The sequence below is a fragment of the Rhinolophus sinicus genome, chromosome 1 (genome assembly GCF_057876585.1).
Source record: "Rhinolophus sinicus isolate RSI-liver-muscle chromosome 1, RSI-T2T, whole genome shotgun sequence".
NCBI lineage: Eukaryota > Metazoa > Chordata > Mammalia > Chiroptera > Rhinolophidae > Rhinolophus > Rhinolophus sinicus.
The window spans coordinates 123,723,877-123,747,025 of NC_142501.1; the positions used below are offsets into that span (position 1 = coordinate 123,723,877).

At 37.0% G+C, this 23,149-nt stretch overlaps 1 protein-coding gene across 1 annotated transcript in view; it reads right to left on the reverse strand.

Annotated features, from left to right (window-relative positions):
- Positions 1-23,149, reverse strand: part of C1H10orf67 (chromosome 1 C10orf67 homolog) — a 118,355-nt gene that overhangs the window by 17,600 nt on the left and 77,606 nt on the right. Inside the window, exons 11-15 of the mRNA XM_088793967.1 lie at positions 17,978-18,028; positions 17,174-17,253; positions 17,034-17,099; positions 8,654-8,741; positions 5,862-5,945 (exon numbers count right to left, since the gene is read on the reverse strand). Of these exons, the coding sequence (XP_088650093.1) occupies positions 5,862-5,945; positions 8,654-8,741; positions 17,034-17,099; positions 17,174-17,253; positions 17,978-18,028 (369 nt within the window). The remainder of the gene's footprint in view (positions 1-5,861; positions 5,946-8,653; positions 8,742-17,033; positions 17,100-17,173; positions 17,254-17,977; positions 18,029-23,149) is intronic.

A 23,149-nucleotide genomic window follows, 5' to 3' on the forward strand; every position in this document is an offset into this window, starting at 1 on the left:
GATGGTTACCAGAAAGGAAGTGGGGTAGGAGGAGGTTGAGGAGGGAAAAGGGTTGGTCAAATATATTGTGATGGAAGGACACTGGACCTCCAGTGGAGAGTACACAATGCAATATACAGATGATGTATTATAGAATTTTATATCTGAAACTTATGTAATGTTATTAACCAATGTCACCCCAATAAATTTAATTTTAAAAATTCATGATTAAATGTTGAAAAATATAAAAAAGAAAATATTTTAGAATACAAGTATAAAGAACAAGGAAAATTTCTAAGAAAAGATAGTTGAGAATCAGCCCAATTCTCAAAGACAAGGATGACATACATAACTTAAAAATATACCATTTGAATAATAGGTAATTGGCGACAATAAGGAAAATAGAAGAAAAACTGATGGCAGTGATATCAGTAACATTTACAGACCCTTTAATACATTATGTTTAGTAAATCAGGTTAGTCCTGGTACTTAACTCATATTTCATTGATTAATTCCTTCTTCCAACATTTTTATAGCCATCAGTTGCATGCTAAACTATGACATATATTATTTACATATACATGTAGTAATGTTATAAAATATGTATTTAGATATGAATTTTAAAAGCTTACTAAATTATATTAATTATAGTTGAAGTCTAGAAACTATATATAAAACAATGCCTAAATTTTCTTTTTATCTTTTATCTAAGTTCTAATTTCTTGTGTGACTTTTACAATATTTTTGTGTTGGAAACAAAAACAGAAGCAACTGAAATCATTTAATTAATATTTATTGCATAAGTTGGTGGAAACTACACTTGGTAAAAATATACTTTTCACATCCAAAGTTTCAAAGGGTAAAAAAAAGATTTTAAAATTATTTCAAATATATTGCAATTGTTCTACTATTCTTTAAAAGCCTTTAAAATGACCTCTTCAATGTTTCTCCCTAAAACCTCAGAGAATTAACAACACAATGTAATCTAGGTTTGAATTTGTGTTCCTCCTGTGTTTTAGATATTCATGTTTGAGCTTTCTCTTACCGACAAGCCACTTAAAGAGTCACTGTTACTTTGAGGTTTTATCTATGAGATTCATGTCTTTGGGACTCATTAAGGACATTTCCACAGATTACAATGTCAATAGCATCTAATTTCTGGACTGTGAGAAAGGTCTTCTTGAGTACATAAAATCTGTGGCAGTGCACAGTACACAATGGGCAGCTCAGATCCCAAATTTTATCACACTTAAGTAGCAAACAAATTAATAATGTTACCTGGGCTCTCTTGGGATAATTACAAGTAAAAAAAGTGCTTTGAAATTTTGCAGATAGTATTGTACCTCATTTTTTATTCCTTTCTATTAACAAAGATTTGTTTATCACTTTATCTCTTTTCCTATGTTGTATGAGTGACTCTCTGTTGTTCTCTTTAGAATTTTTTGGATTAAAACTTGCGGCATAACAAAAAGTCATTTTCAATCTGCTTAGGAAAGATATATCACCTGATATAGCATTGTTTTAAATTATATTTTTTGTTTTGTTTCACTCTTTGTGAAATATTTAATGTATATTTTAATACTAATGATGGATTTGATTCTTATGCCTGGTACAAAATTAGTTTTAAAGAACTAATGGAGCGACTACTCTTTTAAATCATTAGTCTACTGTTTAGGTTATTATGACTCTAGTGTGGCAGGTTAAAACGTAGGTTTGCCAGACTTTATTTGGGGGACCTGGGGATTATATTATCAACGGCTCAGGAAGAAAGGTAGGGATAGGGGTTAACTAGGTATGTCCCATGTGTTATCTCACTTAACCCTCATCATAAAGCTATGAGGTGGGGTCACCATCTCCATTTGATGTAGCAGAAAAAATTGAAATGAAGTCCCCCAGTGAGTAAGTCGCTGAAACTGAGATGGGAACTGAAGTTTGTATATCTCCAAAGCCTTTCTGTTACATCACATATTTTCCCATTGTGTGTTGCTGAAAATGGGACAACACGTTGTCATGCATGAGTCTTCCAGCAAGTCAATATAACTGAGTGGTGACAAGCCTGGGCTCGGGGGCCATACTCTCTGGGTTTGAATCCAGCCACTCCATTTATTTTCAGTGCAACCCTGGCAGCTTAGTAAACCCCTCTTTGTCCAACTGTCTCCTCTGTAAATTGGGGTAAGCAAAAGTGCCTACCTCATAGAGTTCTGTGAGGACAGGAGTTATAAAATGGAAAGGTGTTTAGAATCGTAGTTACGAGTATGGTAAAAAAATATGTGAATGTTCTGGGCAGCCGGTTGGCCCAGTGGTTAGAGCACAGTGCTCATAACACCAAGGTCGCCGGTTCGATTCCCACATGGGCCAGTGAGCTGCGCCCTCCACTAGATTGCAAACAATGACTTGACCTGGAGCTGAGCAGCACCCTCCACAACTAGATTGAAAATACCAACTTGACATGGAGCTGATGGGTCCTGGGAAAACACAATGTTCCCCAATAAAAATTTTTTAAAAAATACATGAATGTTTAAATTAAAAAAAAATTATTATAGTAAAAGGCACATTGCCAGTAATCCCCTCAAAATACTCCCCCTCACTTCAAACACACATCCCATCATTCTTGCCACTGTCTGAAGCAGTTCTGGAAGTCCTCTTTCGTGAGTGTCTTTAGTTGCACTGTCATGGCTGCCTCGATGTCCTGAATCCATTCAAACTGTTTACCTTCCATGGTCATTTTGACTTTGGGGAAGAGTTAGAAGTCACACAGTGCCAGATTCGGTGAATAAGGTGGATGAGGACACACTGTAATGTTTTTATTTGACAGAAGTTGCCATACCAGAAGCGATGTGTGACACGGAGCCTTCCCCGTTGTGATAAAAATATATGGTGAATGCTGCTGCTGAGTGCCATCCAAGGGAAAAGTAGGGATCTTCAATATGGGAAGCAGTGTGTCAAACCTTAGTAACAGTGTGTTTCAACTTGTTCAACAAGTTTCAACTTGTTCAGTGCAGTCGGATATGAGCTGCGGTTGAAAGGTGCATTTTAAAGTGTGCAGGAAATCATCCTCCATCATGACAAGGCTTCGTGTCACACATCACTTCTGGTATACGGCATTTCTGGTATACGGCATAATGTGTCCTCATCCACCTTATTCAGCGGATCTGGCATTGTGTGACTTCTAGCTCTTCCCCAAAGTCAAAATGATTCAGGACATCGAGGCAACCACGACAGTGCAACGAAAGACATTCACGAAAGAGGACTTCCAGAACTGCTTCAGAAAGTGGCAAGAATGATGGGATAAGAGTGTTCGAAGCACGGGGGAATATTTTGAGGGGGATTAATGGCAATGTGTCTTTTACTGTAATACATATTTTTATTTAAACAGTCACTGCATTGTTTGATCACACCTCGTACATCCACTAAATGTTAGCTATACACAATTTTAATGAGTATCTTGTGATGTGAAAGTACGACTTAAGAACCTCAATCTTTGATGCAAATGAAGATGCTGTAAGAGGCAGGATAAATATTCAACAGGGTATTTAAAATATTAATATTCTATTTACATATTCTAAAATATGGAAGTCAATACACAGTGACTTTAGAAAGTTCAACTTGGCTTTTGTCACCAGATCGGTTACAGTAACTCCTCATGTTATAGAAAGTAATAAAGATATGTCTGTAAGTCAGGTACAGACTAATCATGTAACCAAATACCTCTTTAATAATGTATTTGTGAATTTATGCTTGCAAACACTAATAACGTATTAAACTATTTCTTAGAGTCCTGCAGAAGGGTACTCAACCTTCCAAAATACCTAGGAAGCTTGGAGTGACTTCTTTCAAGAAGACAATTTGGCCGTTTGAACACCTAGTATGAATACCACTCAGTAGTTATAACCATTAAAGACTGTGCTTCCTAATGAAAAGATTAATTTACTTCCCAAATTAGTAAATTTGTAATTGAACTTTGCTCCCAGTATTTATTAATTTGTTTTTATTCATTAAAAAAAGAAAACTTATTTCTAGTAAGCTTTGGATTACTAGAACCCAATTAACCAGAAACTTGTTAACTGGATTATTTCCCCACACTAACTTCAGGGGGAAGAACGTGACCTGTCAAAGCTGTATCTTTGACATTTCAGGGTTATGTACAGAGGCATTTGGTGTGAACACTGTCCCTTATGACGCCTCTGCAAAGCAGATTCATTTTCAGAATGATGAGCTTTGTGGCATACTGCACAATTATGGATCATAGAAAAGCATTTACATTCAATTTTATTAGTAAGGCAAAAAAGTAGACTAATGAAATTTAGAAGAATTTTCTGTAGACAGGGTGGAAATAACTCTACATTTTGCATTTTTAGGACTGAGGAAAAGGAGTGATGTCTGTTTCAGCTGGGGCTGCCTTATGTTCTAGGTGGTCATCAAAGTTTATTTGTACTACTTCAGATGGACCTTTGAAAAAATGGTTTGCTTGGCTGAGGAAAATCAACTTTGGATGCAAACGCCTCAACTGAATTTTTGGGAGATGAAATGCTTCTGTTAATTAAACTTCCTAATTAAAATTTCAGGCCAACTACAGATTACAAATCAATAAGCTATATTTTCATGATAAATCATGAGAGCTTCCCTTCTCCTCATACATTACGATGTTTTAGAAATAATTTGCTATATGGATTGGGATTTTCAACAACTCAACAGACCTAATCACTTATTTAAATACTGATACCTTTTGAAGGTAGTAGCTGCCTGCTGTCTGAGCCGTACTGTAATCTAAATGCAGGCCCAGGAGGCAGCCAACACTGACTGCTGAAAGATTCTTATGTACCCAGGCTGGCACTTCTGGAATAGATACTGCCAATACATAGAAGCACTACAGAAATAGCCTCTCTGCTCTCCCCTGCATGGAGGCTCAGAAGAGAGGTTCCTTTCTGCTGAAGATCGATTTAGCTTTCAAAAAGTAGGGTCCAGGATTTAAACTCATATCGCACACCTCCCCCTGCATAAAGATTTTACTATAAGAGTCTACTTTTAAACATCCCCAGACATGAAAAACAGAAATTACTGACACCCTTTGGTTATCATCAATAATAATAATTCAAAGTAATAATGTCATATTTTGTTAATCCAAGTTGTTTAGTAGAGCCCAATAATAAACTTTAAATGATGAATTTCTTTAATTTTACTTAATCATCCTGCCACTCAACACTCACAGCTGTACTGCTTACAACATAGAAAATTAAGGAAAGAGGTGATAAGTAGGGTTTCTATTTTGCTTTCCAAGTTTAAATAAAAGAAGTATGGTTGTATCCCCCAAAGACTTATAGAAACTTACGGACAAAACATACTTTCAGTTTCAAAAGAGTCCAATTTGAAGTCTTGTAAGGACTGATAGGAAATAGTATGCTCGAAATAGTCATATTTTTCTTCTAATTGTTAAATTGGAAAAATAGGAATTTAACAGGAGCGTCAGGTTGGCTGGCTGTTTAATAAAAATGAAACATGATTCTAACTAACTGAGTTTCTAGTTTTGAAGTATGACTAAATTCATTTTTGATTAGCAGCGATCAATATTCAGAAATACATATCAGCATTCTTTTATTCAGCGTATCTATTAGTTTTATAAATTCTCTGAAGAAAGTCATGTGTTTATCTAGAATACCAAACACTTCAGGATAACAAAGAAAAGCAATATTATTCTAGACTAAGTGCCCTTTCATTCTGTGTATGAACCTTTTTTCCAAGAATAAAGATTGTTACCTTTTGATGAAGGCAGAAAGGAGATCTGATTGTTGTCTGTCTGTAGATTAAACCAAAAAGTTTTATTACTGAGGCTGAATAATACTGATTGATTAAATGTTTAATAAGGAAGAAAATAATCTACCTACCGAAGATGTACGACTGTTACTTCCAGAAGATGCCAAATCTGTTACTAAGTTCACTTTAGACTGCACAAATAAAGGTTTTACTTTCTGAAAGACATAAAAGGTACATACTATGTTAGAAAAAATCCTCAATAATAATTACAAACAGGCAAATTGAGGGAGGGAGAAAGTAGTTGTTGTTTAATGGGTACAGAGTTTCCGTTTTGTAAGAAAAAAGGGATTCTGGTGATTTGTTCCACACCAATGTGAATATTCTTAATATTACTGAACTGTACACTTTAAAATGGTTAAGATGGTAAATTTTGTTATGTGCATTTTACCACAATTAAAAAAAAAAGTTTTGAATAGTCCCTTTACAAAAGAAGATCTAAGAATGGCCAATAAGCACATGAAAAGATGCTCAACATCATTAATTATCAGGGAAATGCAAGTTAAAACTTCAGTGAGATACTACTTTAGCATAGTTAAAATTAAAAAACTGACAACATCAGATATGGAGCACTAGGAACTCAAACATTACTGGTGGGACGGTGAAATGATTCCATTGCTTTGGAATACTGGTGATTTCTTATAAAGGCAAACATACACATTCCTATGCCCCAGCCTTTCCGTTCTTACCCAAGAGTTACAAAACCATATTTCCCCAAATGACTTGTACAAGAATGATTGTAGCAGCTTTGCCCCCCAAAATAGCCCCTAACTGGAAACAGCTCAGATGTCCATCAAGGGGGGAAGAGATAAACAAATTATGGTCTATTCCATACGATAAAATACTGTGAAGCGACACAAAAAAATAATTGTTTCAGATACACACAATAACATAATGAATCTTAAAAGCACTATGCTGAGTAAAATAAGCCAGACATACAAGAATATATACTGTATGATTCCATCTGCAATAAATTTAAGAACAGGCAAACTAACCTGTACTGACAGAAATCAGAACAATGTTTGTTTGGCATGAGAATCTGGGTAAGCTACTGTCTGGAAATGGATACAAGGAGAATTTTAGGGATGGTGGAAATGTTCTACCCCTTCATTATGTGATGACTACACAGGTCAAAACTCTTCAAATGATATACTTAATATTTGTGCAGTTCACTGTATATAAAATATACCTCAATAATAAGAAATCTTTTCTTTCACAGCATATATTCAAATATGTAAAGTTTTTCCTTATTAATACCTATCTTTCTATACTGTAGCTCAGGCACTATTCTAACCTCTGGGAGTAAAACAGTTTATAAGACCAGTTCGTGATGTCATGGAATTTTTAGTCTATAAAGGAAGGAGCCATATTTGCTATGTGCACTATATTATTTCCAAGACAGAGCATGGTGCTTGGTACATATTTGTGCTCAATAAATATTTGTGGAGTGGATGAGTGACTAGAGTGTAGGGAACCAAGGGAAAATGTTAGGGTACTCCAAACTCATTCACTTATTCATCACTCTTTCTTTCCCTCTCTCCCCTGTCTATTTTTCTTCAATATATATACTATCCACTCTTATTAGTTTCTTGAGTGTCTATGTACTGTACGGGTGTAGAGATAAGGATTCAGAGCCTGGAACCCCAGATAAGCAGTGGCACATAGATATATTCTAATCTAGATGGAGAACCACCCACCTCCTTACGAAGATAGATTGCGTGATCATCTGAGGGCAGGGCCAAGATTTTTCTCAAGAAAAAGGCTGGATACCTGCTTGGACGGGTATCATTGTGAGATTTTAGAAGTCTGTTTTATAGAGCCCAGACAATTCAAATTTGACCAGAAAATTTTACCAGATAATCCTAAAACAAGCCTGATTTTAAGTGGCACAGCATTCTCATGGGTCCTCAAATATTTTATTTGTCCAGATGATTAGATATCTAAAATGAGGAGTACTCCACTTGAAATTGTAAGTTTCAGGTGAGAAAAGGAAAACCGGAAGGGGAAGAAAGAGACTATATATATTCCTATCTATTTAGACCAATTTGGGAACATTTCAAGGGAGTTACTTACTAAAATCCTTAGCAAGGTTCAGATTACTATCTAAATTTAGTTTAAAACTAGAATTTATTTAATGTTATCTTACCAATGTCTCTAAGTTCTTTGATCTCTTGTAGCCACATAAGTTTAGAAAGTAGTCTTTAAGTGAAAAATATATGTTGTAAATTTAAAAAGAAAGTGATTTTAGATTGTAAGCCTCTCAAAGCAAGAAACTATACTTTATACTTCTTGTGTCCTTTCCCACAAATTTGACTTGGCAACAGAACACTTAACATCGAAGCAGATGCCCAATAGCATCTATTATAACTCCAAATGGAAACATTAAGTTAACAGGTTAAAAAATAGTCTATTTTGGAATTGGACTTTATCTACAGGTGACTTCTAGTATGAAAATAAATGACATGGTATTAGAAACAGATTCTTTAATCTCCTTTTTCCCTTGGGAAGTGACTGGCTACTTGGGTCTTGAACTTTGATGTTTCCCAACATTTCATCCATGTTCACAAACGTTCATACTGACAGTTACTTCCCAGCTCGAATGAGTCACCCCTCCTCTGAAAATTTCACTTGCCTTTATTATAGCTCAACCATATTGCATTGTAACAGTTTGTTTATACATCTATATCTCACACCAGATTGAGCTGTTTGGGTTCAGGCACTCTGTCTTACGCCCTCAGTATCTAGCAGAGTGACTGCCATGTACTATCTCCAGAGCCCGTAGTGGCAGGGGTTCAATAAATGTTAACTAAGAAAGACGTGCAGATATCAAAAAGACAGATAGCATCTAAATATTATAGATACTTACAATGTAATTGAAAGATGTGTCAGCAAGCACTGCAAACTGACGGTACAATGTGTGCCTCATAAACATCTCATTTTTAAGGACATAAAAGCTGAAATAAAAGCAATCGTGAAAATAAAATGTATGAAAATCATAGGATAAAGCAAATCAGCATTATGTTCATATGGTAGGAACTAGAATTTTCAGTGTAAGAGAAAAGACAAGGAAAAATTTTAAAATATGAATATGCACTTCTTTCATTTTTAAAACCACATATTTTCCAGCCCTGAAAGGCACAGAAGCAGTGGCTATACAGTGGCAACGAGCACCAAAACTGTGGTTTTAAAAACATTTCTCCCTAAAATGAACCAGGGCATCTTTCAGAAATGACTATTTCCAGAACTAAGCCAATAAATGTACAAGATGAGCCTGGGACATTTTATTTTTAAGGGAGTCATCAAAGATTATGTCAAAAGAACACAGTAGTCAAGTTTAAAGGACCCCAATTGCCTTAAGATTGGAGAAATTAAGCATCAAAAATAATGACAATGTATTTAAGCACAAGTATACCAAAAATTTGGGAAATTCTCAGCCTATCTAGATTGCAAATGGTGCTAAAATCAGGAGTTTCACTATCAGGAAAGCATGTTCTGCAGAGAAACCTAAGGGTATGGTGGACAACTTTTGCTAGCAGAGAGAAAGGAACAACAACACAAAAAATCATAGTAAATTTTTCTTTCTTATCAGATAGTTCATTATTGGTGTATAAAAGTTCAACCTATTTCTGAATATTAATTTTGTATCCTGATAATATACTGAATTTATTTATCAGTTCTAATAGTATTTTGGTGGAATCTTTGAGGTTCCTTCTATATAGTATTATGTCATCTGCAAATAATGACAGTGTTATTTCTTCCTTTCCAATTTGGATGTCTTTTAAATATTTTTCTTGTCTGATTGCTGTGGTTAGGAGTTCCAATACGATGTAGAATAAAAGTGGTGAACGTGGGCATCCTTGTCTTGTTGTGATCCTAAGGAGAATGTTTCTAGCTTTTTTCTCGTTGAGTATGATCTTAGCTATGGGTTTGTCATTTATGGCCTTTGAAGAAGATACAAATAAATGGAAACGTATTATGTGTTAATGGAGGGGAAGAATTAGCATCGTTAATATGTCCATACTGCACAATGCAATCTATAAATTCATTGCAATCCCTAGCAAAATACCAATGGCATTTTTCACAGAACTAGACCAAATAATCCTAAAAATTTATGTGGAACCATAAAAGATGCCAAATAGCCATACCAATCTTCAGAAAGAATGAAGTTGGAGTATCATGCTACCTGATATCAAACTTAACTACAAGGCTACAGTAATCAAAACAGCACAGTACTGGTATAAAAACAGACAAATAGATCAATGGAACAGAATAGAGAGCCCAGAAATAAAACCACACCTATACGGTCATTTAATCTTTGACAAAGGAGGCAAGACAATCTATTCAATAAATGGTGTTGGGAAAACTGGACAGATACATGCAAAAAAAAAAAAAAAAAACAACCATGAAACTGGATCACCTTTTTACACCATATACAAGAATAAACTCAAAATGAATTAAAGACTTAAAGTATAAGATCCAAAACCATAAAAATCCTAGAAAAAAACATAGGCAGTAAACTCTCTGACATTGCTCTTAGTAATACACTGGAGGTGCCAAAAAAATGTATACAAATAGACACTTTGGTCAATGTTGCTCAAGCAGTAGTTCACCATAATCAGAAGTGCCTGGATGCTGATGGTAACCACTTTGAGCACCTCTTGTAATTGCAGAAGTCAAACGTGACTTGTATTCATCTTTTGTTATTGGTATATATTATTACAATTTTAATAGTTTCTTCCTTTCTTAAAATGTGTATAAATGGGGTGGCCGGTAAGCTCAGTTGGTTAGAGTGCGTGCTTCAATAATAAGGTTGCCGGTTCGATTTCCACATGGGATGGTGGGCTACGCCCCCTGCAACTAAAGATTGAAAACGGCACTGGACTTGGAGCTGAGCTGTGCCCTCCACAACTAGATTGGAGGACAACAATTTGACTTGGAGCTGATGGGTCCTGGAAAAAACACACTGTTACCCTATAAAATTAAAAAACATATATGTATACATTTTTTGGCGCCCTCTGTATATTTTTTGATATGTCTCCTTGGGAAAGGGAAACAAAAGAAAAAATAAACAAATGGAACTACAGCAAACTAAAAAGTGTTTGCACAGCAAAGGAAACCATCAACAAAACGAAAAGATGTCCTACTGAATGGGAGAAGATATTTGCCAATGGTATATCTGATAAGGGGGTAATATCTAAAATTTATACAAAAACTCATACAACTAAACACCAAATAAACAAACAATCCAGTTAACAAGTGGGTAAAGGAACCTGAATGGACATTTCTCCAAAGAGGACATACAGATGGCCAACAGACATATGAAAAGATGCTCAACGTTAGTAATCATCAGAGAAATGCAAATTAAAACCACAAGGAGACATCGCCTCACACCTGTCAGAATGACCATCATCAATAAATCAACAAAAAACAAGTATTGGTGAGGATGCTGAGAAAACGGAACTCTCATGCACTATTGATGTGATTGGAAATTGATGCAGCCACTATGGAAAATGGTATGGAGGTTCTTCAAAAAATTAAAAATAGAACTACCTTATGACCCAGCAATTCCACTTCTGGATATTTATCCAAAGAAACCCAAAACACTAATTTGAAGAGATATATGCACCACTATGTTTATTGCAGCATTATTTACAGTAGCCAAGATATAAAAGAAACCTTAGTGCCCATCAATAGACAACATAAAGAAGAGGTGGTATAGAATACAGTCAGGATGGTGGAGTGGGTGGATGCTGTGCTTGCCTCCTCTCACGACCATATCAACATTGCAACTGAACTACAGAATAATCATTGCTGAGACTTGCCTGAGGTCTGGCTGAGCTGAAGCCTTACAGCTGGGGACATGTACAGCAGGCCATGCTGAGACTGGTGGGAGTGGAGTAGATGTAGGGCAGGCTGGTCCCATACTTTCGTGTGGCCTTTAAAGGTCAGGAGGGATATCTTGGCTGCAGGGGTCCCCCTGGAAGGAGTGTGTGTGTGTGTGTATGAGGTGGGGGGGGGGGTGTCACAGCCCCACAACAGGCTCCACAGCCCAGGGTTTCAGTGCCAGGGAGAGAAATCCCCATGGCTTCTGGCTGTGAAAATCAGTAGAGATTGTGGCTGAGTGAGACAGAGGGTGGGTGCATTCCCAGGCGATCCTCTCAAAACACCCGTACACAGACTTGCTCACTGACAGACTCACTTGCTCTGAGATCTAGCACTGGGGAAGCAGCTCGAAAGGCTCCAGGGACATAGGGGGAAGAACTGAATTATCTGGTTCCAGGGTGAGAGCTGGAGGTGCAGATTTCTCCCAGACTGAGATGCTGGCAAAAGCCATTGTTTCTTTGTTGACCCCACTCCCTCCCAAAGTGCAGATGCAAGTGGCTGCCATCTCTGAGACTCCATCAACCTGGCCAACACAATTCATTTGCCCTGATTTCCTGAGACCCTGTACCACCCAAGTTTTGGGCACACTCAGGCAGCTTCCAGTGACTTTTCCATATAGATGGCTTGTCTTGGCTCATGGTTCAAACTATCCTGGAATTTCTTGAAAGTTTACAAAACCCAAGTTGGCGACATCTGGCTTTGGCATGTCCCGTACCTCTGGCTGAAAGGCCCCAGGCTCAGTGCTAGTGGCAGCCGGCCTTGGGTGACAGCTTTGCATCTCTTTGTGGGGCACCTCCAAGCCCAGCGCAGGTGGCAGCCAACTGAAGATTACTTTGTGGCTCATGCCAGGTGGCCCCCGCTGGGCATAGGCTGTGGCTGAACTTGTTTTGCAGGCAGAGAACCCCACTAAAGCAAACCCTGCTCTGTAGGATCAGCACCTGCACAAAACAGCTTCTCTACTGTCGTCACAGCCAGTCTTCACAACCAATCAGCTTGAGGGTCAATCCCTCCCATTGATGGGCAAACAACAACCAAGGCTTAGTTACAACAGGAGGGCACATACAACCCACACAAGGGACACACCTGTAGCACCTGGCTCTGATGACCAGGAAGACTGCATCACTGGTCCCCACAAGACAAGTGCTACATAAGGCCACTATAATAAGACCGGGAGACATAGCAGCCCTACTTAATATAATACACAGAAACAAACACAGGGAGGCAGGCAGGATGGGGAGACAGAGAAATGTGTCCCAGGTGGAGGAGCGGAATGAAGCTCCAGAGAAAGAACTGAAGAGAATGGAGACAAGCAATCTACCAGACACAGAGTTCCAGACACTGGTTATGGGGATGCTCAGTAATCTCAGGGAGGGCTTTGGCAGGGAATAGGAAATATAAAAATGGAGATAGAAAGCACAAAAGAATCAGTCAGAAATAAAGAACACAATAACGGAAACGTGAAGGGATTAAGAAATACAAATTGGTAGTTAGAAAATAGTCATGGGGATGTAAAGTACAGCCTAGGGAATATAGTCAATAAAGTTGCAACAACTAGGTATAGTGCCAGGGATGTACTAAACTAATTGGGGAGATCACTGCATAAATTATATAAATTTCTAACCACTATGCTACACAACTGAAACTAATATAAAATAATGAATGTCAGCTGTAACTGAAAAACAAATTAAAATAAAATAAAATGAGTGAGGTATATTTCAGTGGAGAAAGCTTTCCAAAATAGAGTGTTAAAAAGGGCAAGTTGCAGATTAATATGTACAAGATTATTCTAACTTTTGTAAAAATATGTTATATATTGAATAATGCTGCAATGAATATGGGAGGGCAGATTTATCTTCAATATCCTATTTTCATATTCTTTGGATGTATACCCAGAAGTGGTAGTTCTATTTTTTTTTTTTTTTAAGAACTTCCATACTGTTTTCCACAGTGGCTGAATGAGTTTATATTCCCACCAACAGTCCACAAATGTTCCCTTCTCTCCATGTACTTGCCAACACCTATTATCTCTTGTCTTTTGGATGATAGCAATTCTAACAGGTGTGATGTAATATCTCATTGTGGTTCTGATTTGCCTTTCCTTGATGATTAGTGATGTGGAGAACCTTTTTGTGTACTTGTTTGCCATCTATATGTCTTTGGGAAAAAATGCCTATTCAGTTCCTCTGCCCATTTTTTAATTGGATTGTTTGGGGATTTTTGCCTGTTTTTTTTTTTTTTTTTTTTTTTTTTTTTTTTTTTTTTTTTTTTTTTTTTTTGTTGTTGTTGTTGTTTTTTGCTATTGAGTTCTGTGAGTTCTTTATATATTTTGGATATTAACCCCATATTGGACATACGATTTCCAAATTTTTTTCTCCCATTCTGTAGGTTGCCATTTAATTTTGATGATGGTTTCCTTTGCTATGCAGCTTTTTAGTTTAATGGAGTCCCATTTGTTCTTTTTTGTTTTTGTTGCCTTTGCTTTTATTATTATTATTATTATTTTTGCTTTTATTTTCAAATCCAAAAAATCATTGCAAAGACTGATGTCCAGAAGTTTTATTCCTGTGTCTTGTTCTAGAAACTTTACAGTTTCGGGTCTTAAATTTAAGACCTAATCCATTTTGAGTTGACTTTTGTGTATGGTGTAAAGATAGGGTTCCAGTTTCATTCTTTTGTGTGTGGCTGTCCAGTTTTCCCAACTCCATTTGTTAAGGAGACTTGCCTTTCCCCATGGAGTATTCTTGGCTCCTTTGTCATAAATTAATTGACCATATATACGTTTATATCTGGGTTTTCTCTTCCATTCTACTGATCTGTGTATCTGTTTTCATGCCAATACCACATTGTTTTGATTACTGTAGCTTTGTACTATAGTTGGAAATCAGGAAGCATGATGCCTCCAGCTTTGTTCTTTCTCAAGATTGCTTTGGCTATTTGCAGTCTTTAGTGATTTTATACAAATTTTAGGATTACTTTCTTCTATTTCTTTGAAAACTTCCTTTGGAATTTTGATAGGGATTGCACTGAAACTATACCTGGCTTTGGGTAGAATGGACATTTAACAATATTAATTTTTTTCAATCTGTGAGCACAGAGTATCTTTCCATTTATTTGTGCCTTCTTCAATTTCATTCATCAATGTGTTATAATTTTCAATGTACAGATCTTTACCTTCTATGGTATATTTATTCCTAAGTGTTTTATTCTTTTTGATGCAATTGTAAATGGGATTGATTTTTAATTTCTCTTTCTGGTAGTTCATTTTTAGTGTATAGAAACACAACTGATTTGTTATGTATTGATTTTATATCCTGGATCAGATGGGTACATATGGATCAAGTCCTGGGGTTGAGGTAGGAGTGGCTGCATCATTGCTGCATCAGCCAAGTAGCGATTTATTCTTGGGCCGATGTGTCACACCTGAGCACCATTTGTGCTGAGAGAAATGACAATGATCACATCAGCAGCTGAGATAGGTATGCCATGCTAAGAGGAAGTACTAGCCCCTGCCCTTCTCAGCATTGCTTAAGTTTAATCTTCCTGGAAATAGAGCCAATTCAGCAGAGATGAAAAAGGGGGTTGGAGATGAAGCTCTGAATTGGACTGGAACTGAATATAAACCATGAACTGGTTGAGAAATAATTGGATTGGACTGTTTCTTTGACCGGCTAAGGTAAAGTTTTTCTTCTACTAAACAAAAATGGTTGCTCCTGATCTAAGATCTGTTATGGTGAAATGAAATTATCATTTTAACACACACAAGTCTGCTACTGTACAATTTATCTCCATACCACACCATGATGCAGCATTCTGGATATATACACTCCCTATGTTATTGCATATATCACCTTGAATTAACACCTGGTGATGCAACCAAACCAGAGACATAATGCACCATGTCCCAACATTATGTCCCGTCAGTCTTGATTAAATGAGAAAACACATAGAAAGTATGTAATAATACTTCCTGCTGTTCTAAATAATTACGTATCAACATAAATCTGCAGAGAAACAATAAATACAATTGTCAACATCTTGGTTAACAGCAAATCAATTAGAAGAAAAACTGAGACATTCTTGTAAATGGTCATTGAGTACAGGATGAATCCCATAGGGTCAGATACAAGCGAAATCTTAAAGATGAAAGTGAACCCCACAGAAATAAATAAGGGAAAGACATTCTACTCAGTTTCAGAGATAGACCCAAATCCATGTGTGGGAAAATGAAATTCAGTGCGTGTTTAAGTTTTCCTGTGATCTCAGTCTCTTGTTTCACCAATATCTACATGCTAGCCTTATAATAACTGTGTCAGGTAGTCAAGGCAAGTATTGATAGGCACATGTTTTCAGAGCAGAGTAGTTATCAGCACAGATGTGAAATGCAAGCCAGAGTGGAAAGCAGAACATTTTACCACCAGAAGGAGATCCTCCACCCACTGTCTGGTGGTATTTCTGGTACGTGGATGCTCGATATGCCACCTGGAATTTTTTTTCAGTGCAATGTATACAGCAATGTGTAGAATTTTATACGTGCACACATACATAGTGCATGCTCATGAAATGCAGTGCAAATGTGGGGCATTATCACCCCATGAAGTCATGTGGGAGCCTCAGGCTTGACCTCTGACATCAGACACTGAATCCATTCTGCCTTGATGCTTGACTGTGAGAAAATCTTGCAAAGAAACTTCCAACACATGATAAAGAAGAACATCTGGGGGAAATTATGGCAGGAACTAAAAAAATAGAATATAGAGTTTTCATGCTAACATTTTAGGACAAGGAAAAAAATAGGCATTTTCTCTACTTAGCATTGCTTTTAACCTTTTCAGAATTTTGTGGTGTCACTTTCTCCATTTTTAAAAAGACAAAGATGACATAGGGAAGAGAAATTAACATTATTATGTAAATGAAAAATAAATCTGAGAATTAAGGAGTTGGTGTTGTTTTGTCTGGAAAAGGGAAGAGGATCTAGTATATAAAGCAGGTTTACAAAGAAGATATAGGGCAGTTAAATTCCACTATGTGAAAATGAGCAGGAATATTGCCCGATATGGAGGAATCCCTATGGAGGAAGATGACTATATAAGACTGATTAAACCAGGTATCAAGAAAGATTCTCTGTCCTGTTGATCCTTTAAAGTTGAAACACTGAGATTGGGAATGAAACAGTTTTTCATTATTTTTTGTTTGAAGTGACTTTGACTACTTTTCTACTTTAGGCCAATTATTTTGCATTTCTTGTTAAAAGTGTATGAGGGTATTTCATATTAATTAATATATACAGAAAAATTCCTCCCCATTTCCTTAAAAGATTAGTCACATTTTTATAAACAGAATTTGTATATATCACCACACTATACCTGTTCTTGAGAATAAGGAATTTCCTTTCCCAGTTTTTGCTTATCCATTCTGATTCCTTCCTAGACCTGTAATAAATTTATAGATGGTTAAATATTGAATGAGCTACGAATGAACAGTTATAAATCATCATTTCCAGTACCTTTCTCTCTTCTTTCTCTCATTCTCTAACTTAATCTTTAATGTTTCTATTTGCTCCTCCAAAACACGTATGTCTTCAATCTTTCAATAGAAAATAAATCACAAAGTTAATTACGTGAACAGTACACCCTGTTTCTTCTTAAATCTGAAACGTTATTTCAAATACATGGCATGCACATTCTAACTACTATCAAAAATAATTTGAAGGAACAATGAGTTACATTTACTGGTAAGTTCCCATAAATTGGAAGAATTTAAGATCCCACGTCTCCATTTCCTGTAAATGATTCACTTAAAAGCAGCCAGTCCTAGACAATTACAAAGCAACCAAATTTATCTTCATCATCCCTCCCCCTACCGGGTATCCCTTTTTCTAAACCTTGTTTTCCCTCTCTTATTGTGACCTCTCCAGCTCTTCATCATTGGCAGCAGCTGCCCCCAGTTAGTCTATTTCCTCTTTCTATCAAAACTGTTCTCAGGAAAGGATCTGAGCAACCCAAACACATTAGAGCTTTATGTTATTTCTCAGTGTTGTTTATATTTTTAAAGGGGGAAGGGGATTTTTTAGCAAACAGAATGAATCTCTAAGAGTGGAACTGTAGGCATTTCATGAATAAGAGATATTTCTTTGAGTGCAGTAGGAATGTACCCCAGAATCATACTTTTGAGGCAATCAGGTCCTCTCTCTTCATAAGACTAATTCTCAGTGTAGCTTTCCAAGTCATTGTTACTTTCTAAGAACAGCCAGCATCAATATAAACAATAATTAGGTTAATAATAATGGTCATATTAGTCATTATTATACCTTAGCCTCTGGCATTTTCACCTTCTCTTCATCATGCATTACAGGCCTAACCTGCCAAGAAAATAAACCAAGATAAGTACAACATTTCAAATTAATGCATAAAGATGTGTTTTTCTGCCGTTTACAAAAAGACCACTAAGACTCAAAATATGCCAAACATAGTCCCACAGGGATCTTCTCTGCCTTATTTAATTTACAAGACTCAATGTTTATACATTGCATTTGCAACTGAAAAATTACAGGGCAACTTTCTTACTTTTTAAAATATATTGCTCTGTAGTTATATATTGGTCAAATTTTACCATCATACTGTTTTAAAATGAAGTGGGTTGTTTCTATCCTGTGAAGCTACAAGTTTAAAAATACTTTTACTTTGATAAGGGATCAAACTGGTGGCATGAGGTGAGTCTCTGTAAAGCTCCCCTGGAATTTATAACTACTCAAACAATAATAACTTCACAAAGGACTCCCTGCACAGCAGAGAGACAAGACGAAGAGGTCTACTACTAAATTCAGCTAAAGGTTGGTGAATCGTGCGAGCTGGGGAGGAGGGAAGGGAGAAGTGTGGAGACAGCTGCGCAGGCGCAGGATGCAGACCTAGCTCAGTGCTCCGAGCTCGCAGCTTCCCGGAGCTACCACAGCTGCAGGAGAGGGAAGAACTCGGACTGCTAGGGCTCCGCTTATGGCCCACAGGGCTGAAGGGGCAGCATATAACATGGCTGAACCCAACGCTCACGGCAGAGACCTCGGAGAAAAGACTGAGGGAAGAAGGCTGAAAATGGTGGTTTAAGCCCTCACTGCCACAGAGAATGGAAGCCTTAGGCACTGAGACTAGCCGCCCCCTCCCTACCCTCCCAGAGCTCGCCCCACCCCCACCTGCCCAGTGCTAGAAGCAGAACAGTAGCAGTGTCAGATCCAAAGAACAGAATATTTGCTGTTCTGAGAACTGTGGCCCACAGACACAAATTCGCAGCCCAACTAGTTCCGGCAAAGGGGAGGGAGCTGTGGAAGCAGGACCGGCTGTGGTGGTGGTCACTGCCATTGCTCTGGGCCACCTCTCACAACTCACCCCGCCCCTGGCCCCACCTATCTGGGCGGATCCCTGCAGGAGTAAACAGACTGCTGAAACATACAGGCTCTGAATCTGGTGCAGGAAGAGCTTTGGAACATCAAAAGCTCTCCGCATACCCACACAGACACTGCGCCCTGTGACCCAGGTGAACTATTAACAGAGGAGAAGCCCATCTCCCAGGGAATCCCCCCATTGTGTGAGAAGCTGGAATAGTGCAGAAAAAACATAGCACTACTGTGTGAGATAGAAAAAAAAAGGCTGCAGTCGGAGAGAAAATAAAACATTCTACCAACAAGTACTGGAAAACAAAAGAAAGACCTCTTCCTATCAACCTGTTGCAGAAGCCACTCCTGTAGATGTCTAGGAAGAGAAATAATAAATCAGAAATTGCCATGAATAACCAAGCCAACAGGATAGCTCAGAAAGAAAGTGAAACGTCTCCAGAAAAGGAACTTAAAGATATGGAAATATGTGACTTAAATGACAGAGAATTCAAGATTGCAGTTCTGAAAAAACTCAACGAGATGCAAGAAAACACAGAAAGGCAGTTTAATGAACTCAGAAACACAATCAAAGAACAACATGAGCATTTTATGAAAGAGATTGAAATTTTTAAAAAGAACCAAATAGAATTTCTGGAGATTAAGAACTCAATAGAAGAAATTAAGAATGAAATAACCAGCTTAGGTAGTAGAATTGACCAGATGGAGGAAAGAATCAGTGACATCAAAGATAGAAACCTGAAAATTACACAGATGGAAGAAGAAAGAGACTTGAGACTTAAAAGAAATGAAAGAACTCTACAAGAACTTTCAGACTCCATCAGAAAGAGCAATATAAGAATAATGGGCATACCAGAAGGAAAAGAAAGAGAGAAGGAAACAGAGAATATATTCAAACAAATTGTTGATGAGAACTTCCCAAACTTGTGGACAGAACTGGATCCTTGAATCCAAGAAGCAAATAGAACACCTAATTACCTCAATCCCACCAGGCCTTCTCCAAGGCACATTGTATTGAAGCTGTCTAAAATCAATGACAAAGAAAGAATCCTCAAGGAAGCCAGGGAAAAGAAGACCGTAACCTACAAAGGAAAGCCCATTAGATTATCATCAGATTTTTCAGCAGAAACTCTATACAAGCCAGGAGGGAGTGGAACCAAATATCCAAACTACTGAAACAGAGAAATTATGAGCCAAGAATAATATATCCAGCAAAGACACCCTTTAGATATGAAGGAGAAATAAAGACCTTTCTAGACATACAGAAGCTGAGGGGATTTTCTAACATACAACCTTCACTACAAGAAATACTAAAGGAGGCTATTCGACCACCATCAACAAGGACAATTTGTGGCAACCAAAGCATAAAAAGGGGGAGAGTAAAGGCCTGAACCAGAGTATGGGAATGGAGAAAGTAAGTGTGCTGAAGAAAATGGAATATTCTAAATATCAAACTTTCTTTATATAAACTTAAGGGTAACCACTCAAAAAAAAATCCTGAACTGAAATATATACTGTAATAAAAGAAGAAACAGAGGGAAACATCATAGAATACCACCGCACAGAAATAATAGACAACAACAAAAAGGCAAAGAAACAATGGAGACACAGTCTTACCAGAAAACTAAAGATAGAATGACAGGAAATCCTCACATATCAATAATCACCCTAATGTAAATGGACTGAACTCACCAATAAAAGGCACAGAGTAGCAGATTGGATTAGAAAACTAAACCCAACCATATGCTGTCTCTGAGAGACACATCTCAGCTACAAGGATAAGCATAGACTCAAAGTGAAAGGGTAGAAATTGACACTCCAAACAAATGGTACCCAGAGAAAATCAGGTGTAGCCATAATGATATCAGATGAAACAGACTTCAGGGTGAAAAAGATAACAAGAGACAAAGATGGACATCTCATAATGGTGAAGGGGACTATACAACAAGAAGACATAACAGTCATCAATATTTATGCACCCAATCAGGGAGCACCGAAATACACCAAGCAACTACTAACAGAACTAAAGGGAGAAATTGACCAAAACACAATTATACTAGGGGACTTAAATACATCATTGACAGCTATGGATAGATCATCCAAACAGAAAATAAATAACGAAATAGCAGCCCTAAATGACACATTAGATGAAATGGACATAATTGACATATATAGAGCACTTCATCCTAAAACATCAGACTATACATTCTTTTCTAGTGTACATGGAACAATCTCAAGGATAGACCATATATTGGGACATAAAATCAGCCTCAGCAAATTTAAGAAGATTGAAATCATACCATGCATATTCTCTGATCACAAGGCTTTGAAATTGGATATCAACTGCAAAAAGAAAGCAAGAAAAAACACAAATACATGGAGATTAAACAACATACTTTTAAAGAACGACTGGGTCAAAGAACAAATTAGAGGAGAGATCAAAAGATGCATAGAAACAAATGACAATGAAAATACATCCTACCAAAATTCTTGGGATGCAGCGAAAGCAGTTTTAAGAGGGAAGTTTATATCATTACAGGCCTATCTCAAGAAACAAGAAAACTCCCAAATAAATAACCTCATGTTACACCTTAAAGAACTAGAAAAAGAAGAACAAGTGAAACCCAAGGTCAGCAGAAGAAAGGAAATAACAAAAATCAGAGCAGAACTAAATGAAAGAGAGAACAAAAGACAATAGAAAAAATTAATGTGACAAAGAGCTAGTTCTTTGAAAAGATTAACAAAATTGACAAACCCTTGGCTAGACTTACTAAGATAAAAAGAGAGAAGACACTAATTAACAAAATCAGAAATGAAAAAGGGGAAGTTATCACGGACACCACAGAAATACAAAGGATCATCCAAGAATACTATGAAGGACTATATGCCACCAAAGTCAAAAACTGAGAAGAAATGGACAAGTTCTTAGAAACATAGCCTTCCAAGGCTGAGCCATGAAGAACTGGAAAATCTAAACAGACCGATCACCAGTAATGAAATTGAATCGGTCATCCAAAACCTTCCCAAAAGCAAAAGCCCGGGACCAGATGGCTTCATTAGTGAATTCTACCAAACCTTCAAAGAGGATCTAATACCAATCCTGCTCAAACTCTTCCAAAAAATTGAACAAGAGACAGTGCTCCGTAACTCATTTTATGAGACCAACATTACCCTGATACCAAAACCTGGTAAGGATAACACAAAAAAAGAAAACTACAGACCAATATCTCTGATGAATACAGATGCAAAAATCCTAAACAAAATTCTAGCAAACTAAATACACCAATGCATTAAAAAGATTATTCATCACAACCAAGTGGGATTCATCCCCGGGGCACAAGGATGGTTCAACATCTGCAAATCCATCAATGTGATACATCACATAAACAAAATAAAGGACAAAAATCATATGATTATATCAATTGATGCAGAAAAAGCATTTGACAAGATACAACATCCATTTATAATTAAAACACTTAATAAAATAGGTGTAGAAGGAAAACACCTTAACATAATAAAGGCCATATATGACAAGCCCTCAGCTAATCTCATAATTAACGGTGAAAAACTGAAGCCCTTTGCTCTACTACGTTCAGGAACACGACAGGGCTGCCCCCTATCACCTCTGCTTTTCAACATAGTGTTGGAAGTCCTTGCCAGAGCACTCAGGCAAGAGAAAGAAATAAAAGGCATCCAAATTGAGAATGAAGAAGTTAAATTATCACTCTTTGCAGATGACATGATGCTATATATAGAAAACCCTAAAGACTCCACCAAAAAGCTATTAGAAACAATCCACGAATGCAGTGAAGTTGCCGGCTACAAAATCAACATACAAAAATCCATTGCATTCCTATATAGTAACAATGAAATCTCAGAAAAAGAAATACAAAACAACAATTCCTTTTGCAATTGCAGCAAAAAGAATAAAATACCTAGAAATAAACTTAACCAAGGATGTGAAAGACCTATATGCTGAAAACTATAAGACATTTTTGAAAGAAATTGAAGAAGACACAAAGAAATGGAGAGACATTCCGTGCTCATGGATTGGAAGAATCAACATAGTTAAAATGGCCATATTACCCAAAGCAATAT